Below are 21354 nucleotides of genomic sequence, written 5' to 3'. Positions count from 1 at the left end.
TAAAGTATCTATGTTTTATCTACCTACCTACCTAGCTATCTACACACACATTATATATTGTACATTACATTACATTAGATTAAAGCTGTCAAATGAATCTAGTTCAGTCAAACATACTGAAGTTGTGTTGATTGGAAGTATAAAATAGAATGACATGAAAACACAAGTACCTTAGCATTTGTTTTTGGCCTTTTTGGCTTTATTGGACAGATTGAGAGTGAAGAGGCAGACAGGAAACTGTTGGAGAGAAAAGGGGGAACAACATGTGACAAAGGTCGATCCCTGGTATTAAACCAGTGACGTTGTAGTTATGTGTAAAATTCAGCTACCAAGGCACTCTACAAGTACCTCAAAGTTATACTGAAGCTTGAGAAAATGTTAGCTATGTTCCATCACTGGTATTTTTATACTAACTTGATTAATATGTGATATATTTATTTAATATTGATCAACTCAATTAGGTAATGTCAGAAGAACCCAGATGAAAAAGGAATTCAGAAAATCTGTTATCACTTCTTAACTATTCAGACATCTAAAAAACAAACTCTACAATCTCTACAAACCCATAAAATGTTATAGAAATATTCAGATACAAAAAAACACAGACAAAAAGGTTGTGCTTGCAGAAACTGAAAGGTTTGTTTTATTGATATTTCTGTTGTTATGTTGTATATGTAAATGCATTAAATACAGCCATTTATGTTATTTTTCATATGAGTACATTTTAGTTGGATACACACCATTTATAACCCTCTCTCTCTCTCTCTCTCTCTCTCTCTCTCTCTAGGTGCAGTGTTTAGACAGACAGTCACATGCAGTAACAGACAGGACAGTGTGGTGGCTACGAGTGCCGTTGGCACACAGGATGGGAACGCTGAGAGGCTCCGTCTCCACAGCAGCACAACACACACACTCCTGCTCCACAGCGGCCCTCTCCAGGGAGTACATGGATTTACTGCGACATTTGCCCTGATGGACAAACAGATGGACAAATGGACAGATGGACAGTGCCACAGGGAGAGAGAGAAAAGGGTGGGATGGCGATGGAAAGTGTTACGATTTCATTGAACTTTGTAGGCTAATCCTAGGGGGAAAACAGTATTAATCATCCTTAAATGTGTGTGTGTGTGTGTGTGTGTGTGTGTGTGTGTGTGCGTGTAGTCTCTTACCTCACAGTAGCGCAGTTCTATCTGGTGCTCTGATTGGCAATCATCCACTTTGATGTAGTTAAGCGTTCCCACTGTCCTCCGACACTCTGGCTCCGTACCTGCACACATGCACACACTCTTATTAAAATCAGAGTGTCCAGATTTTTCAAAACAGTGCACCTGTCTTGCAGAGGGCACAGCTCTACTTACACAGCTCACAGCAGGTTGTTCCAATCTGGCTGACTTTTCCCTGAAAACAAACAGGAGAGAAAGATTTAATACAACTTTATGGCAGATACTGAGGTGTAGGTGTGGCGATGCGGCAGTTAGTGTGGTTGTCGTACCCCCTGGTCCAGGCAAGCTTGACGGTTAAAAGGAGGGCAGGTGGTCACTTTGGTCTGCAGGACAAGATCCCCTTTATCGTTTACACCACAGGTATAAAAGTTGCAACCGTCCTCGCTGGTCGTATTCACCTGGAGGGAGAGACACACACACGTACAGACAGTATTTACTTCTGCAGCTAAAATGCTGTTATTTCAAAAGGTACTACAGCAAACAAATGACAAAATATTACATTTATAGACAAACTTTATTAAACCATGTTTATTTTTTATTTTGGTAACTATTGATTCAAGGAATAAGTACAGCATAGTGTAGTGTGGCATTGCAATGTATAGTGTAGTATAGAGTAATGCAGTGTAGTACAGTATTGTATAGTATAGTTTAGTGTGTATAGAATAGAATATCATAACATGACATGGTATAATATAGTATAGTATAGTAGCATAGATTTCGCATGCTAGTAATATATCATGCTAAAACAAGCTGTAAAAAGTGTATAAAATATATAAACATTAACATCATTAAACATTTTTCTTGCAATAGTAAATGAGTGCTACAGTATGTCTGCATGCTCTGTGTGTTCGACAGGGTTCATAAGAAAGGCATTTTCTCTGCTGTAAAATTACCTACCTGCAGACTCAACATTTTTCCATCTGGCCTTTGCATGAAGCAGGCAGTGGGAACACATCGACCACAGCAAGCATCCTCCTCCTTCTGCAATGTGTATCCCTGAAAACATTGTGGTTAATACTGCATGTTAGTTCATATAGGAAGACATCCTCAGGATATTACTCTAAATACAAAGACATAAATTTGCTTGGATAAACAATTCACTATTTACCTCTGTGAATAAAGCCAATCACGGAAAACGATGAGGCCGCAATTTAATGATAAGCAGGGAGGGAATGTGGTCAGTGGATTAGAGAATCTTTGATGAAAATGACGTTTGAATTTATTAGTTAGTCAGGATGAAGATGACAAATGATAACAGGGATAGTAAAACATAATAATGGGATTATGGTTACCAAGGGACAAGTGGGACAGCTGATTCTCCTGCAGGACAGTTTGTGTTTCTTCACGGCACCTTCCTCTACCATACACTCACAGTGTGTACACACATCCACCATCAGCCTCTCTCCTGCCTGTACAAACACATACAGATCAAGATGGAGCACTTAAAGCATTTAAAATGTTTGAATATGAAAGATGAAGGCTGCTTTTGTGCATGACTTACCCCTATCACAGTGTGGTTGAGGACACAGGCATCCATAGGGGCTGCAGGGAGAAAAGATAGAAATAATTGTATTGCCATTCATTAAACAGTGCATTAAATCCTGGGGTTTGTAAGGTCAGGTCCAGCAGATGACTCTCTCAGATTGGTGTCATCCAATCCATGGCTCTGGAATGACACCAATATGAGAGAGTCATCTGCTGGACAGGCACCGCAACTGCAACTTGGTATATAAACAGTGAGTGGATGAACATTTGTGTGTTTTCTGCCTATATTTTTCTATGTGTGTAATTGTATACAGTACGCATTTGTGTGTTTACCGCAGTGGCAGCGGGGGCAGCAATCCTGGGTGTCGCAGCGTAACTCGGTTCCCAGCGGACAGGATGGAGCGTCCATAACGGAGCAGCTGACGTTTGTTGGTGAGATGAACACCTCTTCTCTCACTTTCACACACTGATGCAACACACATTTATCATGTGGAGACTGCCATACCTCTCCCACCTATAAACAGACACAGAGAAGTGATTAAAATCAACAAATAGGGAAAGCTTGTGCCAAATCAGTGTGGTTTAGGCATTTATGGTTTCTCTACACACGTACATGTCTAAAGCTTCCCCCTATTAGTGTGTCCCCTCGCATCTCTCCCTCTGACTCTACACAGCTGGTTGGTGTGCACTTCCCACAGCACTCTCCTTTTGATGGAGTGTACATGGAGCCCTGAAATAAAATAAACATATATGAATTAATGGTTATAGGAGCATAATGCAAAGATGTATTATGGTGTATGTGTGTGTGCGTCTTACCTGAGGGCAGGTTCTATCACACACAGGTGGGGTACACTGAGCAATGTGTAGCGATGTGTTTATGTCCTGTAGCTGGGTGCAACTGCATTTCTCGCACCCTTCCTCCCATTCACTCCCTACTGGGTGAACCACGCCACCAACCACACACACCTGAGGAGATAAACAATAATAAAGTGGGATCATTTAAACAGCTACAGCTAAAAAAAAGAAAAGAAACTAATGCATCCAAAAACACACCATGTCTGGCAGGCAGTTGGTTTCTGTGCAGCCGCAGTCATTGGTAGAGGAGGATGTGATAAACCCAGCAGGGCAGGTGTGGGTGGAGTTCTGGCAATTGCACACACATTCAAACACATCACAGCACTTTGTCTTTTTCACTGACAGTTGGCGATGTGCGGGACAAGCGGGTGGAGCTTGAAGTGCACACTCTTCCTTTTTGCAGACTGAGAGAGAAAAGAGATGAAGAGAAACGTGTAAAAGAGATCACAGCGATGTGTGCTCTGTTTCATGTGTGTGTGTGTGTGTGTGTGTGTGTGTGTGTGTGTGTGTGTGTGTGTTTGTGTGTGTGTGTCAGAGCAAATCAGAGCTCGAACATCACAGAGAATGTGTAAATGTCATACCACACTCGTGTACAGGCTGACATTCCCCAGGGTTTTTCAGAACCACAGTCTGACCATCCTCACAGCGGGGCACTTCAGGCAGGTCACAATTCACAAGATCACACACTGAAAAGTCAGAATGAGACAGTATGTTGCAGTAAGGCGAGATATACGCTCTATGATGCAAGCGGCAGATAAATACAGAGCTCTGAAAAGCTTATATGGAGATGGGAAAAGATTTAAGATGTTTTTCAATATGAAGTTGGTAGAGGTTTATTCCTTTGTCAATATCAATAAATCAACACTGAGTTTAATTGTGGTGCATTAGGGCTCTAATGTTTGAGCAATATATTACCTCCAGTATTCTAGCTTCACACAACCCATATATTCAACACTAACAGGTCGGTTCTTCCTGCTCCCATTTTATGAGGCTACTGAAATATTGGATGTAGAAACAGAAACATAATATTGCTACGTAGTTTCTTTGACATACCACACTCATACTCTGGGCAGCACTTAGACTCTCTCTTCTCCCTCAGGATCTCACAGGGTCCACACACCGGAGCTATACACACACATACAGATGATAAATTATTTTAGTGTTTTAAACACACAATGCACACAACCAGTAAAAAGACACTACTGTGTGACCATAAGCAGTATTTAGAGCAGGGATGCTTGCCTTTGACATCATTGCAGGGACGGGCAGTGCAGTTAATGTGTTGTTGGTCCAAACACATGCAAATCAAACATGGGTTCTCATCTGGTACCCAACTCTGCATATACTGTACAAACAAATCACAACATGTTCATTTTTAGAGCATTATTTGGTTATATTAAGAACAAACATTAGAGGGCGCTCACAGCACACTTTAACGGTGAACACTGTTTGCCCCATCTAATTTTGTCAGCATGTGTCTCTGTAATTAAGAAGTTGGTTTAGATTTAACATCATTCCCTCACATATTCAGTCCCATTTTTTCTCATCTTCTCATGTGTCTCACCATAAATGTTTGTCCATGATTGTCAACACATTGCCGGCATCCTTCTGGTGATACACACTGTCCATGATGCAAAACCGTCCCTCCGGTACAGAAACAGCCCTCGGTAGGTGTGTCCATACAGGATGACTCGTTCCCCTTGGCAACCGACCAGTCGCCTGGCAACGTCTGTATGCTATCACAGTCCTCCACACACCCTGTCCGACATGCATCATACTCCATGGAGCTCGGGCACTTTAATGCTGTAACGCACAGATCAGGCAAAAGTTTAGATTTAGGCTCAGACTGGGTGTTAAAATGTGTCCATTGCAGCTGAAACATACACAAATCCACACATCAAAAACTGACTTACGGCAAAGGTGGGGGCTCCTCCAGTCCACGCACACACCTCTCTGTCTGCAGAGGCGTGCGTATGCAGAAATGAGCTCGCACACATCTGACTCCTCACATGTCTGCTCCTCACACTTGGCAAGGAACACCTGGACGGGAATGTGTGTGTGGCATGGTTCAAACACTTCAGAACGTAGGGCCTGACATCCCATCGCCGCCCCAGACACGCACACTGCCTTCCGCTTCGGCAGACACACGCCGCCATCTCCAGCCACAGTCCAGTCTGAGATGAAGGCTTGCTGGTCAGTGGTCGAGTTGCCATTACGCAGAGAAAGGATGTTAAACTTCTCCTCTCCACAGGCACCTGGAAGAAAGATACAGAGAGAGAACAGAGGTCAGAGAAAGGAGAGGTGGTAAAAAACAAACAACAACACACTTTTGAATAAATAGGTCTGTATTTATGTTACCGCAGAGTCCAGCCATGTGGCCGGTGGTGGTGGAGCTGGGTAATGTGATGGTAAATTCATTGCTCTTAGGAGTGTAAGTTAGGACGTAGCCATGGTCTGACTTGAGCTGCAGCATCACTCCTCCATAACGCACCAGCTCTAGACCAGCGTACCGCCAAGGCAGTGCAAGTTCTTCCCGATCAATGAATGCCTGCTCAAACAAACACACACAGTTAGTAAATAACCCTTTATAGTATCACATATAATGATTAATTTCAGTGTTGGTACAGGTATCTTGACCAGCAACACACAGCTTACTGTCATATCATCCTTCAGCAGCAGTTTATGCGGCCCGTGGATCACCTCCATGGCTTTCATGCAGACCTGGTTGTAATTCGTTGAGTCCTGACAAGGTCCACTGTGGAGTTTGACCTCTGACCCTTCACTGATGCCTCTGCTGACAGTAAGAAGTGTGTAGGTGCACAAACCCTCCCCCTCCAGCCTAAGCGCCAAGCTGTCAAACCTCACCACATGATTTGTGGAGCTGCCCATACACATGCCTGTCAACACACACCAGGCAGATGGAAGAGAGAGAGTCAGAAACATGTGATTCGTTAACAGTCAGTATAAATAGACTAGAATGCCAGCCTCTAGCTTTCATTGTAAGCAGCCCAGGGAAATGATGTGCACTTAATATAGACAAGATTAAATGTGATGCTAGAAACTTCAGAAGCTATTTGATCCTTTTGGTGTACGTACAAGGGCACTCCCAGTGGCAGCCACAGGTCTCCTGAACTCTGACAGGTGGCATGTTGTTGCTGCAGGCTGGCGGCTCCAGTCTGTCACAGCTGACTTTGTGATTCTGTACGGTTACTGCCCCACTGGGGTGGCACATGAGAGAGTGGCAGCCGTCCTCCAGTAGCCATGATTCTCCAGGCTGAAAGACATTAACGGAATCATACACAATTAATTTCAAGGAATGCTGTAAAAGGTTTCTGTATTGTGGTAACATATACTCAATCTCACCTTTCTCTCGTTTCCATTATCATCAACACACAGTCCTGGTGGACCAGCTGAGAAGCAAATAAAATGGCCAATATTATCATTATTATAATGTATTCTTATTAATACTAAAGAACAGATTTATTTCTCAGAATTAATCATTTTTACTGTATATGTGTGTGTACCTCTGCATATTCTCTCAGTGTAACCGTGGTCCAGAGTAAGCAACATCAGTAATTGATCCATGCTGTTCAAGTGCAGAGTGTTGTCTTGGTTGCCATGACGGCCAAGTATGCTAAGCTCACTCTTGTCATAGCCTAGTCCCACCCCAATGGGGAACACTGACACACCTGAGGGAAGAGACTCTCATCAGTGAAACTACACCAAATCTGTGACAAAGGAAGGTTGGAGGATGGAAACATACCAACTGAATTTTGAACTGAGGTATCCAATGTATTTCATCTCAATGGTGACTTAATTACCTGCTGCCAGTGCCTCGTTAGCTGCTTCTTTGACATCATCAGCTGATTTGTCAGTTACCAGCATCACCACAGCCTTGGCTATGCCAACTCTTCCACCACTGACCGGCGAGATGGCCGTCTGCACAGCAAATCGCAAAGCAGAGCCTACAGACAGACAGGACAGTGAGCGTGTGTGTGTCTGCTTTAATGTGTGTGCACACACTAGTTTATGTATCTACTACCTAGTGCGGGGGCAGCGGTAGTCCTGCTCGGCATGCTCTCCACCAGGCTCAGGAGGTGGGATTTGGTCTGTTCATCCTTCCAGGTGAGCTCTGCTGTGTTAGTTTGTCCGTACTGAACCACACTCACCTGAGTGCTATTCAGCCCTGCACACATAAAGGAGGAGTTAAATCACTGTAGAGGGGAGGGAGAGCCACAATCTGGTTACTTGAATAAACTTTAGTAGTACAAATGTAAACTAAAAAGAAAATTCAACTGAAATGTCTCCTATATGCTGTGTCCCTCACTGGTTTCCCACTGTCTACAGTAAATGCCTAGAAACTGGGTGAACACAAAACATGGAATAATTATCCAAACTACTGTTAAACCCAAAGACAATGATCTTACAACTGAAATATGATAAATACATGTTTGACCCTTAAGGCTTTTAATACTTCCATATTTCTGACTATAAAACTAATAATTGTCTAGTGGCAGAGATCCCAACTCCAGGTAATTATTTAAATTTAAATGGAGAATTTTTTTCTCAAGGCCTATCTGTCCTTCACATTTCATAAAAACCTGTGCTCAAGATTTAGAAATAGCATTGTGAAAGATAGACAAATTGAAAACAAGTAGAACTAATACCATACTGCACACAAGTGAAATGCAGTGCAAATTACATTAAATTTGTAGTAGGGTATTTAGTGACTGGGTCACACCTACCTATGTCAGCATCATTGATAAAAGCTTTGACAAATGTCTTCATGTCCTCAATCTGCTCTCCAGCCCTCAACAGGAACAACACGTCCACAGGCTTCTTACACGGCACTGTGCAAAAATATGCTCACATATTAATACAGGGTAAGGACTCCTTGTGGACTGAATGATTGAAATTAGTGTGTCTTCGATACCTGAGGGTGGCAGGCTGGCAAGTGTTGGGAGGACCAGGGGTGGCAGTGTAGGAGACCGGGGTGTGACTTTGGTGTGGGTGATATTGACTATTCGGTGGACCAGGGTCGTCAGATGGTTGTAGTCATCAACCATCAGTGGGCGTTGAGGGGAGCTGAATGGTAGCAAGTCAACCTCACTTACTTTTGGTCCAACACCAATGGGATACACATGTGTCTGGGTGCTCGTGGATGGTGGGCGTGTCACTATGTCAGTAGGTGGGTTTTCTGTCACGAGGAAGACCAGTTGTGGAGGGGTGGGGCCGCTTGAAGGCTGGACCGTTGCCATTTCTTGAAACGTAGTGATAGCTGCGCCTGTGTTTGTCTTACTTCCACCTCTCCAACGAATCTCCCTCAGTCGCTGCCGCAGCATGTGCCTCTCCTTCCTCAGCTCCCATCGACTAATCTCCAAAGTAACTGTTACTGAGTACTGGATCACAGTGATACGAATGAACTCCTCCTCCTCCGTCAGCTGTGTGATAACCTCCTCCAGGAAGAGGAGCGACTTGTTAAAGTTGACCTCGCCGACTGAATCAGAGCCTTCCAGGATGAATGTCACATCTTTGGCTGGCGTGACTGGAGATGAAGATGTGGTGATGTGAGACAAAGCAGGGGGTGAGGTGGAGGTTGGGGTGTTGGGGAGGTGTTGTGTCGGGTTGGGCTCCAGACGAGGAGCCGAGGTCGTGGTGCTTGTGCTCTTGTGAGCTTTACCTGGAGTGGACTTTAACGTTGGAGGTTTCGCCACCTCAGGCTCCATCCCCAAGGTGCAGAGGTAATCTGTCAGCTCTAACAGACGATCAGGCAGCTCACCTGTGCTGCTAAGCACATAGGCCCTGTTTTCTGGGTTGGCCTTGGTGATATCATTAATCTGCCCCATGTTTACACCAGGACCCAGTGCCACTGTCAGGGTGGTGATGGTTTTCTTGCGGAGCATCTTGGTGATGCCACGGACGTGACGAGGGTTGGCACTAGCAGTCAAGATGATGGCAACGCGGCCGGCGTTCTCACGTTTGTTCTTGTCATAGATGTTGATCACCAGATACTTGACAGCCTCATCTAAGAAGGCTGCATCTCCTCCTGTGTAATGCAGCTCACGCACAGTCTTCTTAAACAGCCACTTCTGAACCTATAGGCGTAAATGAGAGGGAAGTCAAGTAACCAGGTGCAGCCCTTTAAAATCTAGTTTCTGTGAGTCAGCAAAGCAGCTTATTTCTGAACTAAATTTGATCAATTAAGTATTATTTGGAAGAATGCTTAATGCAAAACTGCATGTTTAATATCATATCTTTGGTATGACATCGGTGTGATAAGGTGTATGCAACCAGTCCAAAGGATACTAAAAGACCGTACCCACCCCAACCGGTTCAAGCTGCTGCCATCTGGCTAAATGTTACACACTGAACCTTTAAGAACAGCTTCTTCGCTTAAGCTCACAGTCTGACTGCTTAATGCAACCTCAGCACTCCATTATACATGTATATTATATATAATATAACATATGTATTTATTTACGACTTATTAATCCATTTTAATAATGGATTAATAATAATAATAATAACTTTTGTACATATTTATTTAATTTAATTTTATTATACAACCTTGCTTTGTAAAATGACAATTAAATAACCTTGTATATTTGTGCAAGAATACACATTTTGCTGTGTCACACAACATAAGTTTATCTACCTGTAGGTCATATGTTTTGACTCCAGAGTGGTAAAGCAGGACTGTTGCTCGAGTGTGAGCTGAGCCCATGCGGAATCGTTCAACCACTCCCAGTATAAACTCTTTGGTGGCCTGAAATTCATCCTCGCTCAGGGCTTCTGAACCATCCAGTAGGAATGCCAGATCCATGGCACGGTCACACGTGCCCTCGGGCATCAAAGTAGTGAAGGGCAGAGTCGTGAAGGTGGCATAGGCAGGTGTTGGTGTGGGAGTGGTGACCATGGTGAGGGAGGAACACACTTCACAGCTCAGTGTGTTATTGTCACAGTGACTTCAGAACAGAAGAACAAAGTATCTTAAAATGTGGACAGACTCACATTACAAAGCATAAATTACAAATCCAGAATATCCAGTATTACCATATCTTGCAGTGGTCGGGGTCATCGTGATTCAGGATGACCTTGTTGCCGTGGGAGATTCTCTGACCCTCATGGATACACACCTGACACTGAGAGGGATTAACACAACGCATGGCCACCTCATCCAGTAGTTGGCCTAAGAAAAACAAGACTAAAGTTAAACTCACCCTCATTATATGTATGTGTGTAGAATGCATCCAATTTGATCTATACTGCATTTAGATATTGCATGCAGTAATATTTTGTGTGTTGTATGTGTAATGAGTTTTATTTTGGCACCTGGGGGGCAGTAGGCATGGCAGCCTTCCACACATGTGAGCGAACAGTGGAGGGGATCTGGGTGCTGGCAGGTGATCGGACAGGCAGGGCCACAAGTATTGTACCTCCACTGGCATAACTCCTCCCCTACACCTGGGCTCTTGGGGTTCAGCTCCTCACAGCTGATGGCTAAAGATACAAAGACAGACAAAATTTGGCCACAGCATTTGACTAATCTACCTACACAGGCCTGCTTTCAAGATAAATAGGACCTGTGACCTGCGTAATAAAATAAAAAACAAGTACATTTTCTAAACTATACTATTAAGAGTAGATTTTCAGAACATCAAATCTGTTATCTAAGTATAGATAACAAAGTCCTCCTGGATGAACAAAAACCTTAACTGACAGAAATTCAGGGTAACTTCCCATTTGAAAAGCAGAACTACAAGAGTGTTAGCTCTAGTTATAACACATAAGCTACCACGTGAAAGAACAAAGCAGAAGTGAAAGTGGTGGCCTTGTGATTGTGGTGTGTAAAAAAAAGAAGTAAAGCTGCTTGGAGGAGATGATTTGTGTTTCAGTCAAAATTCTCCAGTTATTTTAGGTATTTCTCCGTCCACTTGATTTATACACCTGAGAAGACTTGGTCAAACAGCCTTGATGTATTATCAAAATGTGATAGACAATGTCTGTTATTCATAACAACAAAGCGTATTTCAGCCATGAAATTCTTCAAACTCACGGCAAAGATCATTGGATCTCCAGCTGATGGATACACCCCTCTCTGAACAGGTCTGAGCATAGGCCGCGATAACATCACAGAAACATGCACAGTCGCCCACTGATGGACAAGAGCATGCTGCTTCCACACACATCTCTACATACGGCTCTGGATCCACCTAGAGATGCACAGGAAAAGGTGAAGCAAGGACTTAGTGAATTAACCTAACAATGGGTGTGTCAAAAGTGTGCGTGTGTGTGTAAAACACACTCACCTGGCTGTTGCATTCTCTAAACAGAGGACCAGTGATCAGACGACACGACTGCTCCACTGTTACCAACTTGACAATGTTGTCACTGCAAGGAGCGGGCATCTATACACACAACAACACACTAAAATTTAGTGTTTTTTCAGAACATTAACTACAAATCATGCATACTTGATGCATGCATACACGATGGTAAACTATTTTCCGAAGCATAATTTATATTAAGAGGTTGATTTCAAACATTCCAGGCAGTCATTGTTTTTTGACTCACGTCAATATGGTGCAAAACTCAACTTACAGAGACTTGCCTGAGGTAGGTAATCCATCACAGTAAACATGGAGTCTGCTTCAGTTTTTATCAAATTTATCATCTCACCACTTGACAGCCCACCAGGTATACCTTACTGTATATAGCCACATCTAAGCCAGTCATGTGAACAGAGTTTCTTAAATTGTCCTTCATGGGGCAGACAATGTATTGCAGTGGCACCAAAGGTCAACCTCAGTCAGGCCACATATAAACCATGTTCCCCTTTGGCTTGACTTGACTTGAGGGTTTTGTGCAATGATTTATTCATCTTTTAATCCAGTCTGTTTAACTTAATTTTATTATTTTAAAACTATTGCTCATATAGGTTACTAAAACATAGACTAAAACAAGCATGTAAATTATTATTATACTCCAGTGCCTATTTTTCAGGCTGTATTGGATTTCACAGAAGATATTTAACTCTATCAACAAGACATGTCTCAGTACATGTGTGTGTGAGCAAATGTGTATCTATGGAATAAATACTTGTATTTGTAGTTAATCATTTAAAACATATAGAACTTCCAGGGAGAATTTCTTGGGTATAAAGCAATTCCAGTGAAAGCTGTTCACAGTGGGAACATTGCGCCTGGAAAGAGATGCAGTTAATTTATATTAAAATGAATTTCTAAATGCTGTGAGCAGCATGGACAAAATTCAATTCACCTCCATTGGTGTTGCTGAAATCTCAAGATGGATAATAAAATAATATAAAACGAATCCCCAATTTAATTTAAGACCAGACTTTACCTGTGTTACATCAGCACAGCTGGGAATAACCTTCCAGGAGTTCCCAAAGTGTGAGGAGTCAACCTCCAGCTGGTTGTTACTGCTCATTAAGTCATTGTTGACGTTTCCATCAAAGTTACCACACAGACCGCACACCCTGCCCTACATACAAATAAAAAATTTGTGCAACAAAAAGGACATGTTAAATATAAAAAAAACGTGTATAAAACACATATCAAAAGTAGTGTTATAATACATTAGTACCCTGTATGTGGCTGAGATGTGAACCAGAAGGCGAGTTCCCTTGTCCCAGCTCAGGGAGATGTGTTTCCCCAGCAGCAGGGTATAAAACTGACCAGATCGCACAATCTCCACCTGTGAGCCCTGTAGCACCGGCCTCTTCATTTTCACCTGCGAGAGAGAAAGATGGTAACCATGGATGCATATGGAATACTCACAGGTCAAGTCTGAAAAGTTTGGGTTCAAAACAATTCAATTATTAAAAGACTATTATCAAACTGTCAATGTAAATGAGTAACAAATGTGTCTGATAAAATGTACAAATTGCAAATCTTTTTAGATTAATATGCAAATGTTTTATGCAAAAAGAACTATGCTGTCTTTCACCAACGCAACAGTATCTGTGGTGTCCATCTGGACTTGGTGCTTTATGCCTATGACACACTGAATCACATAAGCTGGTATGTGCGTGCTTGTGAGCGTGTTACCTCTCCAGCTTGCATTACAATCAACCCTCCCTGGTAAAATATCGTGATAGCTTTTGCACAGCGATGTCCCACAATTCCACAGGCCTCATTCTCCACCAGCACTCTGAATGAACCCTCCTCTCCGTTACACATATCCTAATGAAAGTAAAAAGCAGAAAACAGACAACAAATGTAGGGAAAGTATAGAGAGTCTGGATCTATTTTGGATCTCTCTGTCTCTTACCTGAACCAGGACATATTGACACAGGCCAGGGAAGGAGTATTTTAGGCCATCAAAACTGATGTAATGCCCCTCCCCCACAGTGCGGCACACACCATCGCACACCTTCTCTGTGCAGCGCCACTTCCTGTTCTTACACACACTGTAAACGAAACAGCCTGTTAAGCAAGCCCAGTGCAGGTATTCCCCTTCAAAATCATGTATGCAAATAATCCTTTTTACCAGGTGTTACAGTCCACTGAGATGGTCTGTCCTGATGCATATGGCCTGTTGTTATGGTAACAGGGACACTGTTCGGGTGCAATGCAGTCTCTGCGGTGACGTACCTGAAATCAATTTGCTAATCAATCAGAATGTTCTATTTTAGATGTTTTTATATGCAACAAACACACACACAGAAAGATAACACATCACCTACTGTGCCAGGTGGACAGAGGCAGCCAGGGATGCAGGCGAGGCTGACACAGGGCAGATCCAGATTCTGGCAGGTCCTGGCACACTCAAGGCCTTTTTCTCCTGTATCACACTCTGCACGGATTAACGGAGGAGGGCACTGGGCTGACCGGCGCTCTGTATACACAAAAACCAAAATGTAGCAAAATGTAGGTGGTTACAGGAAGTTGGTAATCAGTTCCTGAAACACAAACTAACTGGGCAGTCACAAATCATAATAAAGCAGTTTCACTTCAATTGCCAAATAAAACTAACAGGACTGACCCAGTTGTTCATTGCATTTAAAGGCAGCAAAGTCTCATATTAAATGAAGAATGGAAATGAAAGATACCATAGGGATATATATATATATACACAAGTCACGAAACACATGGACATTCAATAGAGCTACTGAAATTGTACCTCTGGATGGTGCCAGGTCATCGTCATAGAAGAGGTCAGACAGTAAACTACTCTTTTCAGGAGAGCTGCAGCGCATGGAGCCGTTCTCACAGTAGCTGCACACACAAGCAAAGAAAAACACACAAAAAGCAAGACAATGAAATACGATGTCTGTTAGCTTATTGTAATTAACATAGTTTGTGAATATGCACTGACCAGATGCTGTTGTGATCCGCGTAGACGTCATTAGGCTGGTAGAGCTGTCCATCATGCAGGCAGGTGCACAGGTCAGCTGTCACACATTCTCCAGAGTCACTCAGGTACTTTCCAGCAGGACAAAAACAGCCCTCCTCACACACCCTCTCCCCCTCACAGCCTGCCTCAGCCCCAGCCAGAGCACGGCATGTCCGGTCACACACACTCCCACAAGCCTCATACACCTGGCCCCCAGTACACTCCAGCTCTGCCAAAATCAAATCAGGGGAAAGTTAGGCATCTATTAAGCTTTTTTAATGATGAATAGTTGGTCTTTGTTATGATTGATGTTGTATTCTTGATGATACCAATATTCAAATAGACAGATTTTTATGTGGCGTTTATGTTTTACCCAGATTTTTATTGACTTGCTCTACGCTAATGCTTCCTCTAAAAGTGGTGAATGAATTAAATGTGTGAATGTTTACCAGTGTATGTGCGTGTGAATTATCAGCTGTAACTGAGTTCAGTGTGAGAGTTACCGCAGAGTGAGGGAGACCTCCAGTTAAGCAGCACTCCTCTGGCATTGCAGGCAGCTGCATAGGCTGACAGAGCAGAGCAGAGGCACTCCTCACCGTCCCCACACGCACACACGTCATAACGACAAAACCGCTGGAACGGACCCGGGTTCACCAGAAAGTGGCATGGACTGAACACGTCTGCCATCATTACCGAACATGCCTCTTCTGCAAAACGCACTGAAAGGTGGAAAAGGAGGATTAGAGGTTATTTTATTGTTGTTATTTTGTGGTGATGTCTGTGTGGTGGAAGTTGACCAGATAAGGGAGACCAACAAAGAGAAATTTGTCTTTGTATATTTATTTAGCTTTTGCGCAAAAGGGTCGAAACCAACAAAGTGACAGGCAGCGACTGCCGAGGAAATCAAGGAATCGATGCTGTGTGTATCGTCACCAGGGTTTTTATATGCATAAGAACAAAGAGTCAAGGATTACATTTAATGACAGGACAGACATCAATGATTAACAAAAGGCATTTCCAAATGAAGATACGCTCCTGTCTCAGACCAGATTAGATAAAGGTTTGATGTGCAGGCCAGGCTAGATTTCAACCTTACATCACATAAATGTGGTCATTGTATTCATTAAGTTAATTTACAGTTCAGCGGAAATGTGCAGGCTAGGCTATATTTCAACCTATCATCATTTAGCACATAAATGTGGTCATTGTATTAAGAAAGTCAGTTCATTTACAGTTCAGCAGAAATGGAGCCAGTCATGCTTTATACAGAACAGTATAACACAGAGAATCACAGTTCATACAAAGGTTATTCACTAAATGATCATTTTGTCCTCTACAGTCTGTATGTGTGCATCTGCATGGGTGTGTATACCTCTTTTGGGGTTAATGGTGCATGGATCAGTCTCATGTCTGTGGGTGGATTCACAGTCTCCATTAATCCTCCATGATTGGCCGAACGCCTGAGGACCCGCCTCAACCAGACCAGATCCAGACAAGAAGTCATCACCTTGGTTACCATTGAAGTTACCGCAGAGACCACATGTCTGCCCTGCCCATCGTGGCCCCAGCTGGAGAGTCGGATAGAATTCAGTAAAGTTGTTTGCTAAAAATAAAATAATAAATAACTTTATGCATTGTACTTATTTCTACCTTTAAAAGCACGCGGCCCCGTCCATCCCAGTCCAGACGAAGGTCTTCTCCAAACTTCACACGCACAGAAGACTGAACAGTTCTCTGGATGTGCAGACGGCCTGAAAAATTTCACACACAGGGAACTGACTAGTTGAACTAACTATATATCGTGTAAACAGTTAAAACAATAAATAACAGTATCACCAATCTCAAGAAATCTGGTCAACAAAGATGTTCAAATGGATACATTTTTATTTGGTGTTTACATGCTGATGTTGACTAGACGTCATCAGGATGGAAACTCTTTGAGCCAATGTGTTGCCCTCTTCAGAATATAGTAGTAGTATAATAGGTTGAAGCACAATATGTTTAATACATTCTCTGCTATACTTCAGGCCTTATTATCAGTATAAAAGCATATACAGTATAATTCAATATGCTTGAAGGGACTATAAAATGTAGATCCACTATTTTACCAAACTGTCATACCGTGATTCATCGGGGTCTGGATGTCCATGCTGTTGACAGAGACAACTCCTCCATGCTTCAGCTTCACTGTCATGTCCTCCAGAGAGGGCAGGCTGAGCGTCACTGAGCGTGTGCACACAGCATCTTGATCATCTGCACACTGAAACACAATACCAGCAGCAGAAATACTGTAGATGACAAGCAGCTTGAGGCAGAAAAGTGACAGAAAAAATATTCATGTAATGCGTCTAAGTCCCCAACTCTCCTAAATTCCAAAATCCATTACCTGTACATTCTCAACAATGACAGAAAACCCACTATCTGTGCAGTCTCTTGCCAGCAGGTACTGACAGTGACCAGTGAAGGTGAAGAACTTGTCGTCAAAGGTCTTGAAGTGAGACTGGCCCACCACCAAGCACTCACCTAGACACACCAGAAAATAAATTAGCAACCCAGGACTTTATTTTACCAGTAGAATGTTTAAGTCTGTGCATTGACTACTACTGTACATCTCTCTCACCAGGGCAACCTTCATTAGTGCATTCCCAGGAACCGTGACGACACACACTGCAGAAAAGAGACAATTTAGTGAGGAAGCATTATATTTCTTATGTATCTGTAAAGCAATAGTTATGTATCTGTGTATTCATACACGTTTCTGCATGTACATTGCCCTCTCACCAAGTGTTGCAGTCCTGAGAGATAGTGGATCCTGGAGGGAAATGTCGTCCCATGTGCACACAGGAACACTGAGATACCTCCACACAGCGATTGCCATCCAAAACCTTACCCACTGAAAAACAAATACACACAATGTTAGCACTACAAGCAATAGAGAAAAAGAGAGAGAAAGAGGGAGATATAGTGAGTGGGACGCTACCAGGGCATGTACAGCCATCAGCACACTCTTCCTTGCAGACCTCCTGGATGTTGAGACTATGGCAGGTTGTGGAACAAGACTTGGTGCATTCACTGTACTGCATCCCAATTGGACACTTGGGGACTGAACACACAAATGCACAAATTTAGATTTTTAATGTAACTTTATAGCTTGCAACTACCTTCTCACGGACAGACAAACCTACAGCATTGGCTCTCCTCCAACCAGCCATGAAGAAGCATCCCGTGTGCGTGGCACGTGCGAGCATACTCCAACAGAATTGGACAGTAACAGTCTTCCCCGTCCTTCTGGTCACAGTGACATGCCTCCTCCTGGCACAGCATCAGGAACGCCTCAGGAGAGACCAGGTGGGCACAGTGCAGAAACACACTAGATGTTTGCAACACGCTGCAGCTTGATAAAATCTAGAAAAAAAGTGAGTGATGTGGTTAAATAAAGGGGGATTCTCTTATTTCAGGCCAAAGAAAACAGTTCTTCATACTATAGTCGTAGTGAAGTTTCATTTTAGTGGTTACAGGTTTTTGTTACTAAAACAAACAAAAAAAAACCCAGTTCATGACTGAAAATATTAGCATTCTTGTCTTATCATGAGCTACCCTGTCTTGTCAGCTCATGCAAATAAGGGACAATTGATTCTAGAAAAAAACTTCTGCTGGGTAGGTTTTAAAATGGGGGGAAAAATATGTTAATACATCAATAACAGCTACTAGTGTTGCTATAATGCAAAAAGAAGGTTGATGATTTGAAGACTATAAAATAAGTTTGAGAGATAAAAGTCTGCAAGTAACAGCAGAACTTATTATAAATAATATCAGTAAAGATATCTTAAAATTAATATTCTCGATTCCCAGTTAGACTTTGGACTGGAAGAAGTTGCACAATGAAAGAGCACATAACCTTTTCACCAGAGACACAGGAAATAGATCAGGCTTGCCGTTATTGAAGGTCGATAGTTTCACACTAACATGTATTTAACACTGTTTTCTCACATGTGGGTGTTCCTATTGTACAAAATGTTCTCACTAAAACTGGGTGATTTTTTATGCTAGCCCACCCACAATGCCTGCAGTAGAGTCATATTTCATGCCTCTATTAGATATCTCTTAACAGTGAAGTGAGAGAGAGATGGGTAATGACATGCAACAGAAGTCCCGGTTGAATATGAACCGTTGTGGTTCACACTTAGCACTTTACGCCACCAGAGTAGCGCATGAGAGTTTAATAATAGCTCAAAATGTAGCTTTTAGAAATTTGTACACAAACAAAATCTTTATTTTCAAAGTACATATCATTAGATATTTCAATAATTATTTCACAATACCAGTCCAACATTTTGATATATCATCAGCAAAAGTCAAATTATGACTACAAAATTCTGATACACTGGAATGAAATAATGTATGCAGCGAGAGACAGAGATGCTTTGGTTTGTGAGCTGCAGTTGAATATTTACAGAGGTTTTCTGAGCAGTAAAAATGGATACTATATATATGCCAAAAATTCTTACATCAAAAGGTCCAGATCCTGTCATGCCTTAATGTGCCTATCTTTGTGTGGGCTGCTTCCCTAAATAAAAGGTTTTATATTATGAAGAGAAATTTCTGTTCATTTTCAGATGGTTTGCCAAAATGTAAAATGTAATGGCATCCCTACAGAGTTCCTGACACAAGAATGTGTGTATAAATTGTCCTCTCACCGCTGAAGTCTCTTTGGTGCTGTTACAGGATTGGCTGGGATTTGAGACACGTCGACAGGACTGACCGGCCCCCTTCACTGCCCATGAATTTGCAAAGTCGTAACTATCCTCTGTTAGGAATCCTAAAAACACACACAGAAACAAAAAGTTGAAAGATTTCTCCTTAATCTCATCCTACCACCACTGTTTCTCTTGCTTTCTTTTACCCTGTTATCTTTTCCTGTACTGACTGCTACTCTTCCTGTTGCTGAGAGCTGGAGACTCAGATCATTTCCTAGATTCCAGTAATAATGAACTGTCCCTAGTTTCACTCTTTCACATATTCCCTGTACGCACATAGTTACAGACTTTTGACTCTACCCATTTCCCTGCATGATCTTACCTTCTTGAGCAGTATATTCATCAGCTGATACAGAGTTGAAGTTGCCACAGAGGCCACAGGTGCGGTTGGCATGGTGTTTGGTCATTGTCAATGCGATATTAGCTGCATTATCAATGGTAACAGTGAAGCCAAACTCCTCGCTCCAGAGTTTATAATAGCCAAGCTCTGAGCCCACAAACACAGAGTGAGATGCATATGGCAGAGACAGTCTAAAATGGAGACACACATAAAATATGGGGTGTTTTTTTCTGCAGTAAGTCAACATATATACACATATAATGGAATGATTGATTGATTTTTGCATGAGAACTTAAATTACTCAACCTTCTTTCTCCTTGTGAGAGCCGTCCATCTGCAGACAGGTGCAGCTCAAAGGCGTCCCCCAGGAACAAAGTGACTCCAGTTCTTTTGCCGTTGACAAAATCGCCTGCAGATTAAACACTTAATTTAAGTACATACACTGTTTGAGAACACACATCCAAATGAGAATTAGACCTAGGGTAGTGGCGACGCACAGGACACTGAGTTACTGGATGAGCATCAAATGCCTTTAAAATTAAAATCAGTTTGTTTCTTTATTGAACTGTGTGAGCGTGACTCACCCAGCAGTGTGAAGGAGCGATGGTTGCAGTCTCCAGCCAGAAGGTAGCTGCAGTCTCCAGGGAACTCATATAAAACCCCATCAAACGTGTGAACATGGTGTCGTCCGAACAGACTGCATCGCCCTGTCATACCTGCCACGCAAGCTGGAGACATGCAGAACACACCAATATGCAATTTACTGAAGAAGTACTAGAGGAAATGTGTCACATTTCAGTACAAAGTGTCACATTTCAGTACAAAGACCAAATGATCTGATGTTATACTCACCTATCAGATGCAGGAGAACACATATTTCTTGCAAATACCTCTTCAAACACACCTGAAATACATATAAATATGCTTTCCATTATCATCACCATTTCAATATCACATTACTCTGTGTACTGTGTTTTTAAAAAAAGCTTTCTTCAGTTCTCCAAAGTCCAATAAGTCCTACCTCCATGGCTCCAGACCCAGGTAATCCACAGAGATGCAAAGAAAAGGTTAACACAATCCAAAATCAGAGATTCCAAATGTTTTACTTTTAGACCTCACACAGTCAAGGCATAATGACAGTGTGATGGTCTGTGTCGAACAAGCAACCTGAGAAGAGGGTCATACACTTTCTGGCACATACAGACCCTCAACCACCCTGGAAGCTCTACTTTATAGCAAAGAACAGACCCCCGCCCAGCTGTCATTGACTGTCATTGAGATCCCCCCCCTTGCCAGGTTATGTCAAAAAGAGCAGAATATCATTCTGTCTACAACT

General features: G+C 42.5%; 1 protein-coding gene across 2 annotated transcripts; it reads right to left on the bottom strand.

The window, feature by feature from the left end:
- Positions 1-614: 614 nt before the first annotated feature.
- On the bottom strand, positions 615-21235 carry vwf (von Willebrand factor). 2 transcript variants are annotated; one of them, XM_051382227.1, is made up of 53 exons: positions 21040-21233; positions 20871-20922; positions 20603-20746; positions 20325-20427; positions 20001-20209; positions 19619-19740; positions 18107-18326; positions 17902-18024; positions 17703-17814; positions 17542-17588; positions 17308-17444; positions 17043-17181; positions 16572-16672; positions 16294-16489; positions 15425-15640; positions 14904-15150; positions 14709-14803; positions 14272-14423; positions 14076-14179; positions 13857-13995; positions 13634-13768; positions 13170-13316; positions 12927-13067; positions 11873-11971; positions 11620-11776; positions 10896-11063; positions 10617-10752; positions 10219-10528; positions 8497-9658; positions 8309-8413; positions 7606-7749; positions 7385-7528; positions 7088-7252; positions 6927-6973; positions 6660-6837; positions 6219-6460; positions 5922-6111; positions 5477-5818; positions 5128-5366; positions 4806-4908; positions 4617-4688; positions 4145-4249; positions 3762-3967; positions 3525-3674; positions 3322-3438; positions 3042-3222; positions 2725-2765; positions 2516-2632; positions 2121-2219; positions 1493-1621; positions 1359-1398; positions 1170-1267; positions 615-969 (listed from the first exon to the last, which is right to left on the bottom strand). In XM_051382227.1, the coding sequence occupies exons 1-53, from the start codon at positions 21043-21045 to the stop codon at positions 784-786; spliced, it is 8559 nt and encodes a 2852-aa protein (XP_051238187.1). In that variant the 5' UTR covers positions 21046-21233; the 3' UTR covers positions 615-783. The 2 variants fall into 2 exon arrangements, 1 of the variants encoding a protein (XP_051238187.1); XR_007881244.1 differs by lacking the exons at positions 615-969; positions 1170-1267; positions 1359-1398 and adding an exon at positions 2332-2418 and having other exon boundaries at positions 1571-1621; positions 21040-21235.
- Between the last annotated feature and the right edge of the window lie 119 nt (positions 21236-21354).

Source organism: Dicentrarchus labrax, unplaced genomic scaffold (genome assembly GCF_905237075.1).
Source record: "Dicentrarchus labrax unplaced genomic scaffold, dlabrax2021, whole genome shotgun sequence".
Classification (NCBI taxonomy): Eukaryota; Metazoa; Chordata; class Actinopteri; family Moronidae; genus Dicentrarchus; species Dicentrarchus labrax.
Note: the sequence above shows the minus strand (reverse complement) of the source record. Positions and strands in the feature narration are given on the sequence as shown.